The following is a 24274-nucleotide window of genomic DNA, read 5'->3' as shown; positions in this document are numbered from 1 at the left end:
ACCTTTGTCAATGTGCAAATATGGGCCAAAATTGGACATGATCAACGATTAGCTCTTTTCCTATTCATTTTAGACTATGGCGAGCACGGTGCAAACTCGCCAGGAGTCTCCATGCGTGCAATAATAACCATAATGGAGACAAAACCAACAGAGACCTTCCACTCGTGAATTCAATGACGAAACACGAGACAGAAGATGGTTTGCCATGATTTTATTCTCTTTCCCTTATTCGTACGACCGGCTTTGGCACTACTTTGTTGCAAAGTAGTTTTCAATCCAAGATGTATTCAAAGCCTTCATTTTTTTGGGGCAAACACAGAAGCTAATAAAAATACATATTTACTTTTTCATCCTTTACACAGAAAATAAAAACATTTTTGGACCCCCTCAAAATTGGGGAATTAAAATATTTGACATTTGTATCACAAATCAATTTCATGAGACAAAAAAATGGGACATAAAAACTATACAAAAATGATACAATTCTTTTAAAAATTCTGCCGCTATAAATGGTGCAAAGGGTACATAATTTACTCTGGTGTGTCACTGGCCATAAAACAAATGAGAAAAGGCAGGCAGGCAGGCAGGCAGGCAGGCGGTCACGCAGGCAGGCGGTCACCGGCAGGCAGGCCGGCAGGCCGGCCGGCAGGCAGGCGGTTTCACTTCTTCTGTTGGATGAAATTTAGATTTGCTGGGTGTCTGACATGGGCAATGGGCAGGTTTGTATTTGGATGCAGCATGGAGCCTGCAGACACATGAACAAAGTTGTGATCTGAGGCAACCAACAAAATGCACTATTGAATGACGGCGTGGCTCAAATGTGCACGATTGCGGGACTTTTGAATTGTAGCACAGTAAAAAGTTAGCCATCGTTTGTTCATTATTTGAGCGTGACTCAATTGCGTTCTTTGAAACAGTAGTAGTGATTTTCAAAAATGACCTGGTTGGTAGCCACCAGTTCCCTGCTGGATGAAATTCTGAGGCATTCGGTACGGCCAGGAAGGAGACAGTGCAAACTGGGCTGTTTTATTGTGCTCCCACAGCTGAGGACCTTGGCTCACACCAATAAACTGGGAAGGGTGGCCCAATTCTGGAAAGACAGAGAGCAGAGCACACGCCATATAAAAATGTCATGTTTCTTTGCTGTTTTTAAGACAAGGTCGAGACCTTTTTCATATAGCTATGGGAAGACATTAGCACCTTGTCTTAAAAAGGGGGGGCGGGGGAGATGAATTTTCTTTGTTGAACCATTTACATTGCATTGCCTAAGGGTATTTTCAAGACTGTCAAAGTAACAGCCTTACAAATTGTGAACAATCCACCCAGTCAATACCTGACTTGAGCACAGTGCCATTTCCCATAAGCGAAGCAGGCTGTACCAAGCGGTTGAGCCAGCGTCCTTCACGTCCCGCTCCGGCAACGCTCGCGGGTCTTCCCGCCGGCTGTGCAAAAATGATACTGGGATCGTTCAGGTTGACGGCGTCGGGGCTGCTTTCGGACCGAAGAGCCAATTTCAGGCCAGGCGGGGAGGGGGCGCCGCCGCTCGGGTTCGGACTACAGACGACGGGTCCGTGGATGGGCCAGGAGGCGGAAGCCGGGTGCTGAGGCTGCTGCTGCCCCTGTGACGGCTGCTGCTGCTGCTGCTGCTGCTGAGGGGGAAGAGGACCTCGGCCAGCGAGTGTCCCCAGGTGAAAGTGGCCCGGGTGGGAAGAGGTGAAGTTGAAAAGGGGGACCTGGGGGGGGTGGTGGTGGTGGTGAGCAGATTGTTTCTGGGAACCTGAACAAATGCTTTTATTTTGGCTCGTCTTGGGAGAACTGGACGACTGAGGGGAACTTTGAGATACGGCTGGGGGCTGCGGAGAGTAGGGTGGAGTCTGGCGACTGTCAGACTAAAACGAGAGAGAGAGAGGGGGGGGGGGGGGGGGGGGAAATCACACATCTGCATGTTGATGAGAGCAACCGTTACCTTCACGTGTTTGAACCAGGTCCGGTCTCAAAGCGGCTGTTACTCACGCTCTCGGAGGGTAGCCTGGCCCTACCAGGACAGTCCGCCGCTGGTTGGGAGCCACTCATCGCCTGAGAACTCACCAAAGACCGGACCGTGTGAGGAGCTGAGGAAAAATATCACCATGCATTAGATTGGGCTCCAATTAACGGCCGAATAGCGGTTGTAAGCGCTTTGATTGTAAGTATTGACGTCAGAGGTGCTCATCAATTCATTTGAAACGTTTCCTCCGGCTGAATAAATGTTTGATTTTGCTCTTATTAAAAAAAAAATAAAAAAATGTTGGTCCTATGTTATTGAGTGAATTTCTTACTCACCCGACGCCATAGCCGTCCTCTGCTTTAGATGGCGGTATTCGGGGCAGTCTCTCCTCACATGACCGGTGTCGCCACACTGAAAACACCGTCGCTCTTTTTGCTCCCGCTCATCATCTTTCACATCTTCATCTTTGTCATTCTCTTTCTTTTTCATTCTGATGAAGAAAAGCAATTCTAATGACTACATAGTCACATCCAGCTCGTTCGTTCTCGTCTACGACGGGAGCAAGTAGCCCAATTGGAGCCCATTCCTCTTCTTTTGCAAACACAAGTTGTAGTCATAGCATTTAGTTTTTGTATTTTGTCCAACCTGCGTCTCTTGGGACAGTCCTTCATATAATGTCCAATTTTTCCACAGATCCTGCAGCACCTGTCATTTGGAGCCAACTCGCCGTCAGTTAGAACCTTTGCATCAAAGAAGTAGTCCTGCAGAAGGGAATACGGGGCATTATTTAACAAATGCACCCTAACCATCTGACAGGAAAAACAACAACGGTCCGACGTGATCAAAAGTGGCTCCTGCCACTTGAAGAGTGTTTAGCACTGAGCCTCTGCTGCACGTAAACCATTCTTTTTATTCTTCTTGTTATTCCAAGCCAAGGCAGACGTGTGAGGCGGCAGTGCAAACAAATAATAGGCTACATGTTCCAATTTGAACGCGTGGCCACCGATAATTATCGTGCATTCTTAGCGTATTTGCGCTGCCGCCGCCGGCGCTCGATTACAATCGTGCAACGTTTGTGTTAGCCCGTACCACTTCGGTCCCAGGCACTGGGTAGAAGGGAGTCCCAAAGAGCTTGCGCCCATTTATGAAAGCCTTCATGATAAAGTTTGTCACTGGAAGAGAAAAGGGAAGGAAGAGAATAAAAATCATCATCATCTGGACTGTCTGTCTATTTATAGCAGTCATGAGATAGGATGAAACTGGAGCGATCTAAAGCATAAGGTCAATCAATACGTACTTTTGCGAGAAACTCCGGCACCGAGATTATGATTCAAATCAAAAGGATCTGAGAGGAAGATAAAACATTTTTTTTTTTAAAAAAAGTCAGTCGGTGAAAAGAGTACTGTTTGAAGTGAGCCACATCTTGAGTACTGTTTGAAGTGAGCCACATCTTCATCGGAGCACCTTCAATAGCAATGCATTTGCTGGTCCACTGCTTTTCAAAGGTGGTGAGGCGTTTCTTTTGGCGGATGCTGATGACGTGCTCTTTGAAGTCAAATTCTTCCGTGTAGAAGCGCAGGAGGCCCAACCACAGCTCGCCCACACATTCCGTGTTGAGCTCCACCTGGGACAGACGCTGCCGCTGCAGAACGACACAATCATATTGCTTGGAGTTTCAAAGAGTTCAAGAGTTTTTTATTCGCCATGTTTGAGCGTGCCAAACAAGGAATTTGACTTCGGTAAATCACAGCCTCTGTTCAACATTTAGGTGACTAACAACAACACTCATATGTTTCAAAGCTCATTCGCTCCCTCTCACCAAATCTTCAAGGTCATCGAAGAAGAAGGCATTCCAACCGTCGACTATTCTCTGGGGAACGCTTGCTCCGTCAAAGATCTAAGAGGAAAGGTTTTCATTTCACCTTAAGCGCCCCACCCCGAGCGAGCCAGCCAGCCAGCCAGCCAGCCAGCCAGCCAGCCAGCCAGCCAGCCAGCCAGCCAGCCGGCCGGCCAGCCAGCCAGCCAGCCAGCCAGCCAGCCAGCCAGCCAGCCAGCGTACGTACCTCTTGCAGGACTGGGATGACCGGCGGCTGTCTTTGCTGCAGAAAGTAAAGCACCATCAGGATGTACGCGTAAGACGAGAGACTCCCTCGAGACGCGTCTCCGATATCGCAGCGCTGGGAGCACACAAAGTCGGAAGACAAGCTTGACCTGTTATACAAATTCCCGATGGCTGGCTGAAGACAGACAAATAGATGATGTCGGTCGGCCACCTTTGTGACATACCTTTGCAAAGACCTTCATCATGTATCCCAGGAACTGCACACGTTGATCCAGGGCTGCATACATTGCCAGCATTCTGGTGTTATGTTGCGCCTAGCACAAAGGAGTGACTGGCATTTGACAAGCGTTTCTCCAAAAATGATGGATTAGGCTTGTGTCGCTCGCTCGCTCGCTCACTCACCAGAGTGTTGTAGAGACTGATGTCCCCCTCCAAACCGCTCTGCCTGTGTTCAAACTTGACGATCGGCACTTTTGCCGTTGTAATTGGCAAGATGTTCCTCAGCCCTTGCGGTGGAACATCATGGGAGAACACGGATGACCTTTACTCTGTGCCATTTTCATATCTACCAGAGTTCAGAGTTTTCTCATCCAAACCATTTTAGTGGAACGTGGTTTGGAAATGAAGTCAATCAAGCACGTCACGCAAATGAATCATTCAATGTGAATTCACCTGCATGTTTCTTTAGGACTTTCGCCAGGCCTTCGATGATCTCCTTACAGTTCAGCTTCTGCGCATGTCGCGAGATCGAAAGTGTTTACAATGCGCAACGCCGAGCTAGGTGTGTTTGGACGCCTACCTCTGCAGTTTCGTGACCCTCCAGAGTCATGCAAATGTCAAGGTCGCTGTCGTGGAAACCAAAGCCGTTCTTGGAGGATCCAAACAAACAAAGCTGAGCTTTATCTGCAGTCACACGCATAAAAAAACAATTTGTATTTTAAAGCAGCGCGTATTGCGCCACGACATGGAAACGGTCTCAGCGGCAGCCGAGCGACACGTGTGACGTATGAAGCGTGTTACCTACCGTTGTACTCTTTCCTGATGAACCTTTCCAGACTGGCAAGGATCTGCTCTCTTTTCTGCTGCTCAGCATGCGTGGGTGCCAGTTTATCTGCAAAAATGAGCATCTTCAAAGGAGGTCCATTTCAGATCTCTTCACAGTTCAATCGGCAGTCAATTATGACGTGGTTCATTGCTATTTCAGAATACAAATATGCACTTGATTCAATGCATCCTGAGGCCAATTTGTAACGGAGATTAGACGTGTCGATGACTGCATTTGCATCGAATGAAATGGCAAATTCCATCCAAGTGGACCAAGACCCACAAAGACGCACAGTGGCACAGTTTGCAAAGCCCGTTCAGGATCTCTCGGAAATGGTTGTTCATAGGAGGCAGGAGCTTCAACTCGATCTTCTTAAAGTCATCGGGACACTCATCCTTCAGGTGACCGTCTCGTTTGCAGATACCGCACACCACGTTTGGAGGCTGAAACGAGAAAAAAGCACTTGCAGCAGCAGCAGCAGCAGCAGCAACTTGCAATGGCTCCAAATTGGCACGGCTTTCGCACCTTGCCCTCAGTGAAAATCATCTTGTCAAAGATATAGTGAAGGTCCTCTGTTGTTCCCACGGCCTCCTTTTGGGAAACAGACGCTTCCCCATCCTCCCCACCCTCGACTCGGCCGTTGACGGAAAGGGAAGGCTGTTTGGAAGCAGCTCGGTCGAGGGCCGGGACCGCCGGGCCGCCGCCATCGTGGAGCGCCTTCTCGTCGAGCGCCTTCTCGTCGAGGGCCCTCTCGTCGAGCGCCTTCTCGTCGAGCGCCTTCCCGTCGAGCGCCTTCCCGTCGAGCGCCTTCCCGTCGAGCGCCTTCCCGTCGAGCGCCTTCCCGTCGAGCGCCTTCTCGTCCTCCTCTCCGGACGGATGGGACCTGGCGTTACTGTCGCTCGCAGGTTCCCCGTCACCCTTTGCTCGCCGGAATGTCATTTGAGCGTTCTCGTCCGTTAACTCGCTCTCTGGCATCTTACTTGCTACGGCATCCTTCTTCTTGGAGCCTTGCTTGCCAGCCACCTTGCTCTCGTGCTCCACGGCGCCTTTATTCTGCGGGCGGGCAAAGTATTTATAAGCTGTGCGGAAGCGCTCCTGGATATACTCAAACACCAATTGGCTGTTCAAGCTTCGAGCCACGTTCCTCTTCAAGGCAAAAGGATCTTGGGGAAAGAAAGAGACAATGCGAGTCAGCGCCGTTTGCCGTACACCATTTCCGCGGCTCACGGGACGGCTCACGGGACGGCTCACGGGACGGCTCACGGGACGGCTCACCTTCGATGGCGAGCCGGCGACGAGGCCAGTTCTTCGTTTCCCGAGAAAGGAGCGCTTTGACGCGGACGCTGATGATGTACTCTTCCGAGGCAAACTCCAGAGTGTAGAAACGCAGGAGTTCCAACCACAACTGTCCCAGTGACACATCTTGGCTCGATTCAAAAGTCAGCCGTGCCTTTGAAAAAGGAGCCTAGCGAGTGAGTCAAACGTCGCACCGAGAGCGAGTGAGAGCAAACGGCCCAAATGCCGCCACTCACCAAGCCATGCGAAACGGGAGCCTTATGGGGTTTACCGCGCTCCGCTTTGGATCGGCCTTCCCCTGGCCTGGCCTCCTTTCCGTTCTCCACCTGTCCGCCGCCATCCGTCTGTGAAGGTCTGTGCTCCCACTGCACATACATGTCTGACTGGATTCCTGTCAGATGATATTCGTCCACACGTTTCACGTCAAAGCCATCGATCTGAAAAGGCAGGGAAAATGGAAAAGGGCTTTCTGTCTTGTACGTGTGCGCCGCCGCCGCAAACGCTCCGTAGTGCCCGCGCCTCGGCTGCTCGCTCACACTCAATTGCCGCTTTCCAAAACCTACCCAATGGCCCAAGTAGACAGGGAGGATGGGCTCTTTTCTCTGCTGCAAGAAGAAGATGACCATGAGAGCCAACGAGTAGGAGGGGATTCCGCCCTCCGCCTGACAGTCAATGTGACACAGCTGCAGACAAAGCTCACTTTAGTTTTCAAAAGCCCCAAAATAATAGTATACAGCACATTTCCCAAGAAGTGAAAATACTATAGAATTCAAGTCAACTGTCATTTTTCGAAGCGAGCCATCGCATTAGCCAACCTAATAACACAATCGAGGCTCATGCGGATCTATGATCATTGCTTATTTGTGTACTCACCCTTGCCCAGTAGCGGAAGGCCAGCACCAGGGGAACCAACCTGGGTTCCATTTTGGTCAAGGCTGCCATGTGAGTTGTGGTGAGACAAGCAACATCATTGCCCGCGCTCACTTTGCACGTCAAGCCACTGATTTCAAAATGGCCGAGCAAAAAAGAAAGGAAGAATAAACGGAGAAATGGTCATTTTCATAATGGCCGAGCGAGCGAAGAAAGAAAAGAAGCATCAAGAGAGAAACTGTCCTTTTCAAAATGGCCGAGCAAAAAAGAAAGGAAGAATAGACGGAGAAAATGTGGTTTTCAAAAAGGCCGAGCAAAAGAGAAAAGAAGCATCAACAGAGAAAATGTCCTTTTGCCCGAGCAAAAAAGAAAGGAAGAATAAAGAGAGTTGTGTCAAATATATATGCTTATAGATAGATAGATAGATAGATAGATAGATAGATAGATAGATAGATAGATAGATAGATAGATAGATAGATAGATAGATAGATAGATAGATAGATAGATAGATATTTTCCAAAGAATACCGACTGACCTTATGACATCACGACAGACGATGGCAGGAACTTTGGCGTGAAAGTCTGACACAACATCTGAAAAGTCATCTATAAAGAGCAGGAATTCAAGTTAATCGACTCATCGGCTCCCAACCTCACATTACGCAACCCTGAGCTGGAAGAAATCACATGTTGAATGTTGTACTAAACTGAAGACGTGGCACACATAGAGACAAGTATCACGGCCGTCGCAAAGCTCAAATCAGTTGATGACATCACATTTGAAGTTTGAATGAAACTTACTACTTTTTTTGAGGATGTCAAGTACTTGAATCAGGACTTCCGGTTGTGTCATCTACACACACAAGAAAAAGCACTTAGAGAAACAATGACTCGCCAAGACTCAAGGCCACGCCACGGCGGACCTCGCTCGTCACATCCAAAGCCGGGCTTCTGAGCAATGACAAGATGCACGGATGGGAAACTTAATTGAAGGGGAAACTAAGTGCCTGCCAGCCAGCCAGCCAGCCAGCCAGCCAGCCAGCCAGCCAGCCAGCCAGCCAGCCAGGGTCTGCTCCCTTTCTCTTGCTAAAACTTACTGTGGAGGGGTGGGCGACATCAATGTTGATATCGCTCGTCTTAAAGGCAAATCGGGTCAGACAAGAGCCGTAGAGACTTAGGGTGCAAGCTGAAAGGGAAAAAAAAAAGAATCGAAAGGAGAACATATGTTAGAAAATGCACTTGTGGTGCTGGGCTGAAAAATTGCTGCATCTCAAGGCCTAAACGACATGGAACCTGAGAGGTGTTTTTGGATGATGTTCTCCATCCTAACAACCACAGCCTTCCGATGCTCAAAGTCACGGTGAGAAATCCCTTGCTCGCTGGCGGCTTCCACGACCGCCGTCTGGATGGCTCCCAGCTGCGAGGCAGAGGGAGGCGGCAGGGCGCGCAGTTCCTTCTCCTCCTGTTTCTCCTGAAATGGCAGCGTGGAAAGACGTGAAGACATTTTCCATCATAAACAAGGTGCATTCACCTACCATGACGTTTTTTTTGTGTCTCTTCTCCTTGATGTGTTTGTGGGCTGCTTGAATGTGCTCAATATGAACGCAACACAGCTTGCATATGTATTGATACTTGGGGTATTCGGGGGATTGCTGTGAAAGCAAACACATTTATAACGTTCAAGTTCAGTCCATCCTATTTCCATGCTGATATTGGCCTACTTTTAAAAGTCGGTGGATATAATCTCTGTAAAGACGCTCCTCTGCCTGTCGGAGGCCGAGCTGTTGCTCCGTCAGCGATCCTTCCATTGTCACTGAGCCGGCGGCGCGGACGCGCAGCAGCCCTCAGCGGTGCGATACGGCCGTGCTTTCAATCCTACAAGAAAAAGGTTGAACTTAGGAGCAGGGCTGCAATTTGTGAGGGAAAAGAGGTTGACAAATGTCCCGCAAAACCCACCATGATCCTTTTCATTTCCCGGAGCTCCAATCAAACGATTCTTGGCTTCTAAACAGGAGAGGTGATCTCTCTATTTGCAACTCAGCTGTAGAATCATGAAGACTCCTTTGAATCAAGAGGTGCTGCAAAATAGCATGAATGAACGAGTGAGTGAGTGAGTGAGTGAGTGAGTGAGTGAGTGAGTGAGTGAGTGAGTGAGTGAGTGAGTGAGTGAGTGAGTGAGCGAGCGAGCGAGCGACACAAGCCTAATCCATCATTTTTGGAGAAACGCTTGAGTGAGTGAGTGATGTTCTGCCCACACAACACGCTTGTGTACTAACATATTGAACTACATCATGGTCTAAAATGTTGCTGTGCGAACCATCTGTTGCACTTTGCTCAAAAATGACGCTTTTGTGCATATTGACCGAAAACATTTCAATGGCACGATGGCAAAGGGAACCATGATTATGTATCAACACTGCACAGGATGATCAGCATCAGCAATGAATAATAGCGCAAGAAACATTTTGTATCCTAAACAACACACACCTTTGATGCTGTCAAACAAAAAGCTCATACATAGTTTCGGCGATCGGACGATTTTTGGTGACTTCGATTAACGGCGAAGTAAAGGCACCTTCAAAAAAAGATTGGGTTACTAGGGCTGGGAAAAGAGTCGATCAGCATGTGAACGGTTAAGTTATGCTAACTTTCAAAACATAAACACGAGGGAACATCGCGTAACAATAATTCAATTCAGAGGGAAAGACAAACATTTTAAGGCTAAACGTGACTTTGGTGTTTTAATGGATGCTTTGAGTAGTTGACTTTATATGGAATATCTTGTCTAAGAAAACAAAGAACATTAAAAAACATAAAAAACCTTCCGACTCTCAGGACAAGCTAACGGGAAACGAACAATCCTATATCAGCCAGTTGTCAGCCTTCAAAAGCATGAAGATAGACTTTGATCCAAAAGAAATATATAGGCGGGTATTCACTTACTTTGGAGCTCTAGAGTCGATTTAAAATGATTATGTGGTTGTGTTCTACATGTTTTGCAGAAGCCACGGCCTAGAAATTACAGCAACGTTGGACGCCATGTTCAAACGTTGCACCGCTGCATTGTGGGAGCTGCACTGACGCTCAGGAGGGGTGTGTACAAGGACGCATTCGCTTCCTCCAGCTTGTGGCCTTTCTCAGCACGACATCAATGCGGGCACGAAAAGCATGAACGTGAACGAGAGGCCTTAACTTGCACATCTGCACTTTGTGCTGCGGCGCTTTTGAGGTTCACGCGATCGCCTTGTATTGGTTTACAAGGCAGAATTGACACATTCAATATGGCGGATGTGCATACGTATGTCTCTCAGCAACACATGCGCTCTGTGAATGGAGCGAGCAGAGCGGCGACTGACGAGCGCCGCCGCCTCCGCCGCCGCCGCCGCAGCTGAAGTGAAACACAGCCAGCGCCAGTCGTTGGTGCTTCAACAAGAAAGATGCTTTCCGCCGCAACTCTCGCCGTGCTGCTAGTTTTATTCGGCCTGGCAGCGAGCAAACAAAAAGATTTGTATACTTTCAAAGTTGTGAACAGTAGAGGGAAATTGGTGTCACTTGAAAAATACAGGGGCTCGGTAAGTCTTGACATTTGACCGCTGCCGTACTCCGGGCTTGTGTCAAAGTCTCCCTCTGCGTGAAACTTGGCGCATGCATGCGGAAGTTTTGTTGCTATTTGACGAAGATGGCTCGCGTGCCTAATCGCGGACCTGATGGATGCTGCTATAAAAGGGAGCCCCGTTGGCTTACGTGGCAATTTGGCCTGCAAACTTGCGGAACTTTCTTCAAAGGTCACGGCCACGACGAGCACACCATATATGATCCACTGTACCAACAATAATCTTACTGGACGTTTTTGATTGAAACTGAGGTATTCAGCAGTTGTTCTATTAATGACTTTGAGCATCATCTGGTCTGGTCCGGTCCAGCCCAGCCCAGCCCATGGCAAGGCAAGGCAAGGCGGGATTCATATTTTGCTTGGTTCAAATTTGATTCAAGAATTTTGAAAACAGGCATGCCTTGACCCGTCCAAATCAACTGGTTAGCCAAGAATATGACTTGACCAGAGTGCCTGTCTAATGACACGCAAGGGCTCTAAAAGCTAGTATTGATTCGATCTGTGCTTCTTCTGGGATTCTTCTTTTCCTCCTCCAGGTATCTCTGGTCGTGAACGTGGCCAGTGAATGCGGTTACACCGAGGAACACTACAAAGGCCTTCAGAAACTGCAACGGGACTTGGGGCCGTATCACTTCAATGTCCTGGCATTTCCCTGCAACCAATTTGGCCAGCAGGAACCTGGCAGTGACAAGGAGATTGACAGCTTTGTGCGCAGAGTCTACGGAGCCTCATTTCCCCTCTTTAGTAAAATTGCTGTGGTAGGAACAGGAGCCAACAACGTCTACAAGTACCTTGTTGGTGAGTTCAAAATAACTGGAGAAACGGGTGCCGCGCCAAACTATGTCAAAAGCCATAGCAAAATGGCAAATCAAATGGTCTTGACTTTTTGTCGGAGCAACAGTTTGACCCTGGGCAGTGCCCTGAAAAGGCACGTTTGCGACTGGAATGAACCAAAAGACTATTTGAAGATTGTCATTTTGTTTGTTTCCAACAGAGTCCTCTGGGAAGGAGCCCGACTGGAATTTCTGGAAGTACCTTATCGATGTGGATGGAAAAGTGGTGGATGCGTGGGGACCGCAGGTTTCGCTTGAAGAATTACGTCCAAAAATAGCTGACATGGTGCGGCAGATCATCCTGAAGAAGAAAGAAGAGTTGTAATTTCCTACGATCGACACTGTCTATCTATCTATCTATCTATCTATCTATCTATCTATCTATCTATCTATCTATCAAGCTGTCTGTCGGTGTGTGCACTCCACTCATCTGCTTGAGTAGATTCCAATGACTTCCTTCAGGAAACAAATGATAAACGGAGTAAGCATCAAATGAATGCACTGATTAAACATCAGAAAATGTGTTCCTCCATTGAGTGTTGCATAAGGTTTCCTTTTTTTTTTTTAATAAAGTGGCATTCGTGACAACCTTTTTGTTGTTGACGTTGAACAGACAGACCTAGCTGAGTCTTTGGTCCAATCAGTAACAAGTCAAAAACTCAAATCGGGCCAATCAAACGAACAGTGGAAGTTTCACTTTGTTACCTCTAAAGTTACTTTCCTAGTTTGAGTTATGATTTAACAATTATTCACCAACAAGCATCATAACAAAAGAAGATTTTATCATATTGCCAAAAAGTTTATTTTGTACAAATTTTAACATGATTCAATTCCATGTCATCATTACTTCTATAAGCCGAAAAATTCAGTCTTCCCTCAACACATTCCACACAGCAATCTTGCTACAGTACCTTTACTACCTTGGCACCATACGGCAGCCTAGTTTGCATACCTGAGGAATAAAGACAACAGTTTGTGTGTGACAACAAGTTCAAAAGTTGAAAGAAGAAAAATTGGCTTCCTACTCATTCCTGGTACACTGATCCTGAAAGTGAGCTGGCTGTCATTTGGAACATGGCTGGTAAGGAGCACCCGAGATAAGGATTTTACATGTATAGATGTTTGACAGCACATGGTGAAACGTTACCGCTTTTATTTACAAATCATTGGAATTCACATTCCATTCATTCAAAGAGCAAAGGGGGATCATTGTTTATAAAGAACATGGAGAAGGAAAATCAACACTGCGTCTAAGCTATTATCCGCTAAAGCGAGTCAAAGCAACATTCTAGCTTCATTGTACACTATATATAGAACAACATGACACTTTGTAGGAAGAAAGCAAATTGTCAGGATTGCCAGTGGCTCCACTTCTCTAAACGCTTATCATTGCCTAAAAGAGAAGAGACAGAAAAGCATGTCACGAAAACTGAAGAAAGCCAATGTGACGAGGCTATCGATTAGCACGCGCAGTTCTGTGTGCTGCGCAGGTCAATGTTGCATTGCGAGCCAATGAGCATCCTTGCACCAATGCGGGTGAGGGAACATTTCAATGTTTCCAGGCAAGACTCGTCTTTGTTGTTTGATGGCATTTGGGAACAATGTTAATAAAAGAAAGAAAAAAAAAAAGATATATATATATATATAGGACAAAAAGCGCAATTTCTACCTGTAATAGAGAGCAGTCTTTATCTATCTTCCCCCCCAAAAGCATTTGGCGTTCTACATACATAAAAGATGTGAAGTGTGTGGGTGGGGAAAAAGTCACTGACCTTCTTGGTATGCGCCATCTGCCATCACAAGATGAAGGATGTTTGGATACAGATGCTGGTGCTCATTCCCCAAAATGCGAAAGGCCAAACTGGAGCCCAGATCGATATTATCATCTTCATCATCACGTATTGCCTGAAACAAGATGGTACGGTACACTCGGTCGGGTGTTTGACGACTTATGCATGACGTTAAGAAGCATTGCACACTTTGATGTGATTATAGGCCTCAATGAACTTCTCAAAGCCCATCTGCTGCTCCAAGTTGAAGCGATGCTCCTCCAAGCGACTGTAGATGCTGTCGTAAAGCTCACTCTGTCCTTCCGGGTCCTCCTCACTGTTGTCTACCAAAAAGAATCATTTGAAAAGCACGTTTCGGATCAAGCGCTACGGTAGCTTTCAACAGTGACAGTATCCAGCGCTTTTTGTCATTGTGCAGAGTGGTTGCAAAATGCCCACTTACCCGACTGCCATTCTTCATCAAGTTGTTGCTGCTTGCCAGTGTGGTTCTCTTCTGCCGCACCATTGCTGAGCAGCTCTCCTGCTTCCATGGCACTTCCGTTTGAGCATTCTTCATCCTCCTCCTCATCATCATCATCTTCTTCCACATCATCATCATCATCATCATCTTCACCTACAGCCATCTTATCGTTTCCCTGCTCAAGTTCTACAATGATGCTGTTGAAAAGGTCTTGGTCTCGGCGAACTGTAGAATTTCCATTAAAGTCTCCTCTTCCATCATGTGGACGTTTGCTCATGAGGTCACTTTCTTCTTGCAGCAGTCGCTCCATGGACGCCCTGATGTCCTGCAGGTCTTCATCCTCGTACGCACTAAAAAGCAGGCACGTGCGCGGCTTTACGTACGTCGACGGACGCTGAAGCACACGGCGGCGGCGGTGGCGGCAAATGCTCGAGTGCGCTTTTCTTACTCTGTCTCCGACTGCTCGTCATCTTTGGCTCGGTCCTGATCCTCGTCCTCGTCCTCCCCATTGGCGTTTGGAGCCACGCAGTCTTCCATCGCAACGCCAGAGTCTCGCTCCGAGCTGAAGACTCGACTGAGGTCTGGCAGCGAGCACGTGCGCAGCATCTGCCAATAGGACGTCAAATCAACGAAAACTGCAGAGTTTAGAGGTCACTTACAAGCAGGGCTGTGGACTCGGTCGGATTTTTGCACCGAGTCCGAGTCCGGCCTCTTGACCGCCGAGTCCGAGTCAGTGTCCGAGTCAGTGTCCGAGTCAGTGTCCGAGTCAGTGGCCGGCTGTCCATTTTTTCTGTTAATTCATGTGACTGCTTAGTCTTTATTCAAGGCTAATTTAGATCAAAATCAAAATAATGATATAAGCTGGGTGACATAATCATCCTTGACATTGGTACATAATGTAAACATTAGCTTAAGTGCAACTCAACGTGGCCGCATTGATCGTAAGCAGGGCTGCGGACAGTATTCCTACGCGCATTCTCAGCAGCATGATGAAAATAAAATTGAACGTATTTTTTTTTATTGTCGGACTCGGTGGACTCGGTCAAAATCAGCACCGAGTCCGGCAAAAATGACCGAGTCCGACCGAGTCCGAGTCCGAGTCCACAGCCCTGCTTACAAGTCATCCCAATTCCATCAATTGCGCAATGGAATTCAACTGGCACAAAAGGATATTTATTTTGTGTATAGTCACAAAAGAACGGCGGTACGTACGTATTTGAAATATCATTTGGCACAGCCATACCTTGGGGTTGTTGGCGTCAAACAGGCCTGTCGAGAGTCCAATCAGGAGAGCACGCTGCTGCTTGGAGTGCAGAGGTGAGACGGAGCGCGAGCGAGATACCAGGGAAGAGGATTGGTCCACTGAAGCCTGAGCCGAGAGGAGGGCCAGAGCGGACGTGCGTCTGTCAGCCGGAGAGCACGCTTTTACAAACAGGGGCTCGGAGAAACCTGCAAACAATGACCGTGGGTGGATTCCCATTAGTAGCGAGCAAATGATATACTGGAGGTAAAATGTCATCAAAAGCCTTTGAGGACCATCAAGTTCTCCCTCAGCCTCCTTCCCTGCTGCCGCTCCTTGCTTTAGATCGTCCTTTGGTAACCTGGGGAGAAAAAAAACCAGCACTTCAAACGACCAAAACAAATAGACTTGCGATGACAATATATTCAATGAAACGATTGGGAGCCTTCGCATTTATGAACGAGCACGCAATCTGTCGGCTCGCACCATCAAATTGACTAAAATCACGTTACGCCACCTGCGTCTGAACATCCGTTACCGGGAACCATCCCGAGAGTGGAACTGCTAAAAACAATTGAGAGAAAAAAAAAAGAAAGGTGAGAAAAGTGCCTAGTTACAGTGGCTGTTGGTCTTGCTTCTCCCACGCGTGATGCAGCAGACCCACTGAAATGTGGGCTGCTTTAGGAACGTCCTCCAAAACCATTAATTCCACATCTTGATCTAACAAGATATAAATGGTATTATTTGTACCATCAATCCACATTGAATTAAAAAGAGAAAAAAAGAGCTATGATCAAATGAAATACTCACCCTGGATCTCAGCAATGCTTGACGTACGCTGTACGTGTCCTTCCAGGTCACTGACATTTTCTGGATAGGAGGCAATATGTTCCGTCTGTACCTCGGCCTCAACCGTGGGAGGCGTCCTGTCCTCGGAGCTCACGTCCTCTTGGGGCGTTGCCGTTGCAAGCTCTGCGACAATCTGCTTTGGCTTATCTGAGAAGAAGAGATTGGTGACTTGAGGATGTCAATTTGCAGCTGACAGACAGACAGACATTCGATACAGGCAGTCACAAAAGCATTGCCCGAAACAGTAGATGTGCATTTCCAAGATGGAACTTTGACAAAACTAGATTTAGAAGAAAACAAAAACCCAAATAAAAATCCAGTAAGCAACAAGAAAGCAAATGACAAGTTCCAATTCTATTTGTTTTGTATTCTGCTGACGCCATTGGACTTGAACATGTGAGGGAGACGCCAATACTAACCGGGGCTAGGGAAAGCCTCTACGCCGAGCGTCTCCAAGGACTGAGTGAGCGGCTGAACCTCTGCTTCATGAAGTACTTTGAGTATCTGACAGTCTGGACTCATTTGCCAAAGTTTCCTTTGACCTTCAGCCATCTGTATCACCTCACCCACAGTTTGTTCTGAGAATGGACACAAGCGCATTTGATGACAAAGATATATCAAGACTGAAAGGTGATCAAATGACATTTGCTTGAACTTAAAGTGACAAGAATCATGTGACTTGCGCTACGACGATGAACGACACGATGCGCGCTATTGCTAAAAGTACAATTCAGAGTCAATCCCCTTGACAGTAACCCACCTATTGTTGGGATGCATGTCTCCTCTAGGGTTTGTTGGGCTACAGAGAGAACAAATGGAAGTCCCTCATCCCATTTCTTCCTGTCTCCGCCAGAAGGTGGACCATCGGCTGGAGACACTGAAGCAGCAAGGGAAGAAATGATTTCTTGAAACTCGCATTAGAAGACAAGGAGTGTATCACTTGTTGCTGGCCCGCAAAAGCGCAGTACAACTGAGAAGAGGAAGGAAGGAAGGAAGGAAGGAAGGAAGGAAGGAAGGAAGGAAGGAAGGAAGGAAGGAAGGAAGGCAGGAAGGAAGGAAGGAAGGCAGGAAGGCAGGAAGGAAGGCAGGAAGGAAGGCAGGAAGGAAGGCAGGAAGGAAGGAAGGAAGGAAGGAAGGAAGGAAGGAAGGAAGGAAGGAAGGAAGGAAGGAAGGAAGGAAGGAAGGAAGGAAGGAAGGAAGGAAGGAAGGAAGGAAGGAAGGAGAAAAAAACAAAAAAAAACAAACAAAAGCTGGCCCCAGGAATTTCTATTTGACCTACAAAACAACCCAACGTACTGAGCCAACTTCCTGGGTCATTCATCAGTTTGAAGGGTGCAATGAACAACAAAAAAAGGTCAACATTCAAATTTTTGTACATGAATTGAATCTGAACTTCTTAGTCATTCAATGCTGTATATTGTAAAATGAGGTAGGAATTAGCACGCTATTTGAAGCTCCACTCACAGGATGCGGTTGCACACAAATCCTCCGAGGTTGGTTGAAGTACAGGCGCTTGCGCCGGATCCCACTTCTTTTGTTCTTCAACGGAGTGATGATTTTCTACGTCGGGCACTTTCTGCTGGAAAGCCGAAGTTTGCTCTTTGGCTGCAGCCGCCGTGGACTCCTGCACTTCATCCGCAGGGCTCTGAGCTTTGAAATTTTCATTCAGTCTATTCAAGATCTGCTTCTTCTCACTCTAACACAGGGGACAACAAATATACAATGTTACCTCTCAAAATACAAACATTGTGGAGGGTGGGGTCATCGCACCTGAACGACCATGACAGAATCTGTGCCAGGCAGGTTCTCTTTTAACAGCGTCATCTGCAAAATGTGCAAATTTAAAGAAAAGCAGTCGTTCGCAGCGTTACACGAGGACTGCACCGACCGCTCCGACTGCACTAACCGCTCCGACATTCTTCAGGGCGACAGTCATGGGTATAACGGGAGCTTGAGATTCTGGCAGGACCGAACTTTTGACAGCCGTGGCTTGCGAGGTGGTCGATGTGACGTCTTCCTGAGCTGCAAACTTGCACAATTGACAGTCAGTCCATTAGACTTGACACACAGTCTCTGTGTGTGTGTGTGTGTGTGTCTTTGAGAAGGAAACAGAGTACTTACATGGTCATCCCATGCCTTCTTTTCCCTTTCATTAGCCTCTCGTCGCTTCCTTTCCAACTGCTCTTTCAATACAGCGGCACGGGCATTAGCTTGGGCCTGGAATGGACATCAAAACATGTGTTCGTATTTTGGACAAATAATTCGAGGATTGGCTGGGCCATTGTAATGTGGTTTACATTTAACCTATTACTAAGTCTTTGTTTTTTTGAAACGTAAAAGCAAACTCACTTTAAAAGCCACTATCTTTTTGCGCCTGAGTTCCACCTCCTCCGTCGACTCCTGACTGTCTGAACCGTCGCTATCGTACTGCAACACACAAAGCGCAAAAGACGCTCAAGAAGTAGATATTCAAAGGTCTGGAAAATAATGTCTCCATGAAATAATCAACCTACCTTTTCTCCTCTAAGTCGAGCTTTGATCTGCTGGCGCTCATTGAAATTCTGCAAGCGGATCTGCCTGAGCCTTGTTAAATATTCCTGGCAAAGACGTCAATTACAATGGGTATGAAGAAAAAGTAATTGAAATAAGCTTAAGAGCCAAAGAGCAAATATAGAATAAGGGTGTACGTTCATAGCAAAAAAGGAAAAAAATGTATTTTTGTGCCAAAAGTAAATATATATTAAAAAAAAAAAAAAAAAAAAAGCATGAGCGCATTTTTTGCTGTGCAAGCATGCCGGTTGCTCGATTGCAATATCGGCGAGTGGCAGGTATGAAGGTGAAGATGTCCGATGAGAAAGACAAGCCATGCTGGATGGGAGAGTGAGCATTGAGGATCACGCTCCTACCTCCTCCTCTTTGTTGACTCTGGGCCTCGTTAAACGAGCCGAACCAACTTGAGCTCCATAGATTAGCGCCCCGTATTGACCAGTACCCTGTTTCCCATTCATGTTATGTTATTGTAAAATATATCAAATGTTAAACGGGGATCAATCAATCAATCAATCAAATGAGTCACGTTCCTTAATATTTTGTCTGGAGGTTTTCAACAACTACAAATATAGGTAAGTGTTGTTGTTTTTTGGGGATTTATTGTGAAGCGTTCCAGCCCTAATTCTTTCATATGCCGGTAGGTAATTCAAACAGGCTCACCAATTGCCCTTCGGCCCGGACTTTGTTGAGCACGGCTTCTCTTTTACGCTGTAAAAACTCCTCAACCTGATACGCTCGCTCGACAGGAATAGGCGTCTTCAGCCTAAGGACACGATACGGTGAGCACCAAAATCAAATTGCTGTGCGACTGCTCGAATGAGGCTGCGTACGGTACCTGCTCATATGGGCTTGTTTGGAAATGTCCTGCAGTCTCTGTAGTTCTTTTTTGACCGCGTCGGGGTTGACGAGCGGGCCGCGGCCATTGGGAAGCACGGGGCCGGCGGCGGCCGGGACACCCCTTGCAAACAAACGCATCACCGTCAATACGGATTTGACACCGAGGAGGACGCCGCTGCCGCTGCCGTTGCCGCCGCCACGAAGCCTGGGAAATTACCGAACGGGAGAGCCCGGCCCGGCCGCCGATCCCTCCCCGCCGATCGAATGTCGTTGAGCCATTTGATCGAGGGCGGCGTGGTACTTTTCATACGGATTTCTTCTCAGAGTAGCGCTTGCACCTGCACCCGCCTTTTTTCCACCACCTAAATAACACTTTGTTTGGAATCAAGAACAAGGTTACTTACAGTTTCCATATCTGTGTCTCATCAAATAGAAAAAATATAGACTGAATCTAAAAGAGTGGGACGTATACGTCATGAATAACAAATACCTTCCTCTCTGGGCTTCCAATACTTGACATCATGTCATTTTTCCAGCCTTGCTCCCTGGCATAGTTAATGCGACTCATCTGAAAGAGTTGAGTATACAGAGGGGCGTGTCAATACTACATCATTTTCACGTTTCCTTGCGTCAATTGGATAACAATTCCTAAGTTACGTGTCGGAAAACAAATGAAAGCCAAAGTCACACGCACGCAGGCGGTCCCTCGCTCGCTCGCTCGATCGTTCCACACAGCCCAGGTATGCGTACCCACCTTTTCTTTTTCGTAGCGCTTCATTTGCTCTGCTTTCAACAACAACATCTGAGTGGGACACAGAAATATGCATTTGACAGCAATACGTCGTCAAAGTCTCTCTCTCTCTCTCTCTCTCTCTCCCCCCCTCCCTCTCTCTCCCCCTCCCTCTCAAAGTGTCTTTGTGTGTGTGTACCTGCTCTTGCTGTTTCTTCTCTTTATCAATCAACTCCATCCTTCTCTTTGGGATCAACTCCTGCCATAAAGCATGGGCCAAAACTCATTTGGTCAGAAAAACACATGAACCTGTGCCTGCCAGTAGGTACCGCAAAAGGAAACGTTTGGAAATGAAGCAAAATGCGAGCGCGTGCGTGCGGACCTGTTTGCGTCTCTCTTCTTCCCCTTGACTTACTCTTCGGTGGACAGATGCCGGTGCCTGAGCAGAGCAGAGCAGAGGAGAGGAAACAGGCGACAACATTCATACCACAAGGTCCAAACCTAAGAATGGGCTCAGCGAGTAGTAGCATGTAGTCTACTAACCGCTTTATGTTTAATAGCCGTCCTCCTGTCTTTGGATTTGATTGTGCCCGACACCTTCTTGGCAGTTAAAGGCACTCCGTATTTGCATGCTGGTTTGGTAATTTTGCCCGCAGAGGTTGCTGTTGCTGCTGCTATGGAAGCATGGGCAGAATGCTTGGCTAGTGACAAGTCCAATCAAAAAAATGAAACAATTAATCACTTGCAGCAGGGGGATTTGTTGGATGGATGGATGGATGGATGGATGGATGGATGGATGGATGGATGGATGGATGGATGGATGGGTGGATGGATGGATGGGTGGATGGATGGATGGATGGATGACAGATGGATGGATGGATGACAGATGGATGGATGGATGACAGATGGGTGGATGATTTTGGCAAACAAGGCTGGATCCAAAAACAAACGGATGCTCAATTTATCAAGCAAGCTTTTCATTTGCCCAAATGCTTGGCTTACCTGCCGAGCCCTGATGGACGCCTAGTTTAGGCTGCTTGTGAATGAAAGCGTGGCGGAATTCCTGAGCAATAACCTAAATGAAGGGAGGAGAGGAAGAAGAAGAAAGCTTTTGGACCTGACAACGGTCAAGCTTAGAATTTTGCCACACCTTTGGGGTGAGGAACTTTTGGATTCTGCACGAGAGGAAAGCTTTGTCCAGTATGCTGCCGACTGAAGGTCTGTCTCGAGGGTTGTGTTGAAAAAGCTGGGCCAAAAGAGTGCGCAGTTCTTGGGAGTAATGAACAGACACAGGATGGTATGAGCCACGGATGATCTTCAGGACCAGGTTCTTCATATTTCCAGCCTCAAACTGAGCAGATACATATTCAAAGCATGCTTAGGATTGGTTGACAAAAGAAACAAGTCCAATTTGACAAAGCAACCATTGCTTTGTGTTACTTTTGTCCTACTCCTGTGCAAACGCTGACTTTTGTCCAGATGCCTAGCTTAACTCTGTCTGCCAGAATACTTACAGCATGTTTAAGGGTGCACATCTCATACAGGACACAGCCCAGAGCCCAAATATCACTTTAGAGGGAGACAAAACAGAGAGAGCGAGAGCGAGAGCGGATAAGGACAATACTGATTTCACAAAACATGATTCAAAGTCAATTGTACAGGGCTGAATCAGCCAGCAAGATGCAATTGGCAGAGCAAAGTGCTTCACGTGGACTCAATCGGGCATTCCGCTTTGCTTACTTAGCAAAGGTGAACCGAAACATGCAGTGACGGGCCATCCGTTACCTTTTGTTGTTGTAGGGTTTATTTTCACAGATCTCCGGGGAAAGGTAATAAGGGGTTCCGATACACGTTCTTGCAAGTTCGACCGTGCTGGAAAAAACAAACAAACAAACAAACAAACAAAAAATGTGATACGCTTTGCGATGGCTTGATTTTCCTTCATAGCTTTTATACCTATTAAGCACCCTTGCAATCCCAAAGTCGCCAAGTTGCACAGTGCCATCTTTTGTCAAAAATATGTTCTGCGGAAAGACAGCATAAACACAATTGGAAGATTTGGTCGCGTTGATGCCGAACACAAAAGGTCTGAGAAAAGTGCATTTCTGTGGTTCCATGGCACCTGCGATTTGATGTCCCTGTGAAGGATCTTTCTATCATGGATGTGTTTCAGGGCTAAGCATATCTGCACAAACCAATCGAGAATCTAGAGGGGAAGACATTCTCAGGATCAAGCATGTTTTGCACAATTTCATAGGGAAGAACAATTCATCGGTCCTCAACACTCTTCACTAATATTCCCATTTGGGAACTTACTTGCTCCTCTGGGAAAAGCATTCCTCTCTGAGAATTAATCTTCTTAAAGAGATCGCCACCCTCACAGTAGTCCATAACAATATACAGACACCCCCCTTCTGTCATGGTACGAGGAAAAAAAATCTTTTACAATATCTTCATTGCAATCATGCACAATTCTTTCATCTGTCTCCAGTCCTCAAGCATACATACATACCTTCAAAAGACTCTTTATACTGGACAATGTTTGGATGACTCATGTTTGCAAGAACGGCAACTTCTTTACGAGATTCCTGTCGCTCTTTATCTGACATCTAATCATACCAATAGATAGGTTATGGATCCATGGCAAAGTTGCAAAATGTACTACATGTCATGGGAAACGCTTACCCCAGATATGCTGACTTCTTTGATGACATATTGGTGCCCATCCTTCTTGGCTTTGACAAGGACAGCCTTTCCAAATGAACCTTCCCCAATTTTCTTCACCTTTTCATACTTGTCCATGTTAACGTCATGAGTGGCACTTCATACTGGCTCTGCAAATAACCTCATTCAGTACACTCTTCCAAAAATGCTGCTTGCATAAAGCTTCAAATAAGAGTGGCTGAATTTGGCTCATGCAATTCACAGCATCCCTGCAACATGACATTTCAAGTGATAGCAAGACAGCGAACGTAAATGTTGAACCAGCCACAGGAGAATGGAAAATACGCCAACATGCGACCACAACCGTATAAACTGTACAAAGACGTTACTGTTAAATGGTGTGAAAGATATAGTTGACGCAAGTCATAGCTGGCTTACCATTAACTATTCTATCGAGCTGACATCGCCTCTTGTTGATCTGCTGCATTGCTTGGCTTGGCTTAGCTTGCGTTCAACCTAACTGCTAGCTAGCTAGCCAAGAGCTTCCTTCTTATTGGCCATGGTCAAGCTTGGCGATTTTCTACTGGTTCACACGACTGTCCGTCATTTATGATGGCAAATCAACACACACAACCCACGCAACGTGACCATTTTTTTGTGGACACTCTCCATAGCAACCAAACGCCGAATGAAGACAGAACATTAGGTCCACCTTTCCAACGTACTTAACCTAGATTGATATCCTCAAGACCTTGTGCTATTTATATTTTTAACCGAAACATTGTGGGGATTTTTTTTTTGTGTTTTTGTTTAAAGTTATCCAAATGTAGCCCTATGATTCGTGCTTCTATTGGCATGTTGATTATTTTAGGGCTCTTCTTTTGCTTTGTATTATCATCATCATCATCATCTCACTGAGGATCCAAGTATTCCGTGCGAACACCGCAACACATCCTCAGTGTATGTACAGTAAATTAGGCATCATGCAGGTTCTTTGATCTGCACATTTTCTTCCAGCCTTCCAAATAAACACGACTTAGGAAGATGAAATGTTCATTAGCGCTTCATCTGGAATGTTCAACAGGGCGGCTCGCCTCCAGAGATAGAAATATTGCTCTACAGACAACTTTCTACAACTTCCATTCTTCAAAAACATTCCTTTTTCTTCCCTTTGGGAAGACCGGACCAGAGGAAAGGCATTCCCATCCCATTCAATAGGGAAAGATGATTTTTGGGTGTGCATGTGTTGAGTTCTTTTAGCAGAATGTTTGTGCTGATTCCTCAATCCCAGTTTGGCGGAGCAGGTCTGCATTCCGGATTCCAGACAATTCCCAGGAAAGCTGAAATATTCGTATTAGTCGTCCTAATATTGTGCTTGTGACTGATTATTATTTTTCACATCACGTGTGCTGACTTCAAAGGCTAAGCTCCAGCAGGTGATGTTGTGTT

At 46.7% G+C, this 24274-nt stretch overlaps 3 protein-coding genes across 6 annotated transcripts; 1 reads left to right on the top strand and 2 right to left on the bottom strand.

Annotated features, from left to right (window-relative positions):
• Positions 1–195: 195 nt before the first annotated feature.
• tut4 (terminal uridylyl transferase 4) lies at positions 196–10361 on the bottom strand. Of its 2 annotated transcripts, none has more exons than XM_088394596.1 (30): positions 10203–10361; positions 9216–9337; positions 8981–9134; positions 8795–8911; positions 8553–8730; positions 8357–8445; positions 8061–8112; positions 7796–7865; positions 7264–7390; positions 6954–7073; positions 6627–6827; positions 6370–6544; positions 5620–6257; positions 5387–5537; positions 5074–5160; positions 4849–4952; positions 4722–4779; positions 4452–4555; positions 4274–4363; positions 4051–4164; positions 3807–3884; positions 3452–3629; positions 3285–3332; positions 3077–3159; positions 2633–2748; positions 2323–2477; positions 2014–2111; positions 1334–1889; positions 941–1090; positions 196–745 (listed from the first exon to the last, which is right to left on the bottom strand). In XM_088394596.1, the coding sequence occupies exons 3-30, from the start codon at positions 9065–9067 to the stop codon at positions 660–662; spliced, it is 4110 nt and encodes a 1369-aa protein (XP_088250722.1). In that variant the 5' UTR covers positions 9068–9134; positions 9216–9337; positions 10203–10361; the 3' UTR covers positions 196–659. The 2 variants fall into 2 exon arrangements, with proteins under 2 accessions (XP_088250722.1, XP_088250723.1); XM_088394597.1 differs by having other exon boundaries at positions 196–668.
• A 12-nt stretch (positions 10362–10373) lies between these two features.
• gpx7 (glutathione peroxidase 7) lies at positions 10374–12295 on the top strand. Its single transcript, XM_088394663.1, has 3 exons — positions 10374–10831; positions 11409–11670; positions 11867–12295. Exons 1-3 carry the CDS (start codon positions 10697–10699, stop codon positions 12028–12030), a joined length of 561 nt encoding a protein of 186 aa, XP_088250789.1. The 5' UTR covers positions 10374–10696; the 3' UTR covers positions 12031–12295.
• A 543-nt stretch (positions 12296–12838) lies between these two features.
• On the bottom strand, positions 12839–23380 carry nek1 (NIMA-related kinase 1). 3 transcript variants are annotated; one of them, XM_088394598.1, is made up of 36 exons: positions 23264–23380; positions 22847–22995; positions 22674–22770; positions 22478–22575; positions 22284–22367; positions 22118–22185; positions 21947–22033; positions 21676–21730; positions 21312–21512; positions 21164–21236; positions 20705–20862; positions 20544–20600; positions 20361–20420; positions 20186–20233; positions 19922–19999; positions 19649–19803; positions 19430–19552; positions 19255–19357; positions 18951–19037; positions 18558–18641; positions 18394–18471; positions 18166–18261; positions 17933–18073; positions 17815–17868; positions 17509–17740; positions 16805–16921; positions 16464–16622; positions 16006–16191; positions 15813–15915; positions 15492–15556; positions 15199–15404; positions 14404–14561; positions 13938–14305; positions 13685–13818; positions 13478–13610; positions 12839–13098 (listed from the first exon to the last, which is right to left on the bottom strand). In XM_088394598.1, the coding sequence occupies exons 2-36, from the start codon at positions 22961–22963 to the stop codon at positions 13055–13057; spliced, it is 4107 nt and encodes a 1368-aa protein (XP_088250724.1). In that variant the 5' UTR covers positions 22964–22995; positions 23264–23380; the 3' UTR covers positions 12839–13054. The 3 variants fall into 3 exon arrangements, with proteins under 3 accessions (XP_088250724.1, XP_088250725.1, XP_088250726.1); XM_088394599.1 differs by having other exon boundaries at positions 17951–18073; XM_088394600.1 differs by lacking the exon at positions 18951–19037.
• Positions 23381–24274: the final 894 nt, after the last annotated feature.

The sequence above is a fragment of the Syngnathus floridae genome, chromosome 13 (genome assembly GCF_059516105.1).
Source record: "Syngnathus floridae isolate MCC-2025c chromosome 13, RoL_Sflo_1.0, whole genome shotgun sequence".
In the NCBI taxonomy this organism is placed as follows: Eukaryota; Metazoa; Chordata; class Actinopteri; order Syngnathiformes; family Syngnathidae; genus Syngnathus; species Syngnathus floridae.
The sequence above is the reverse complement of the archived record's forward strand: the minus strand, read 5'-3'. Positions and strand labels throughout refer to the sequence as shown.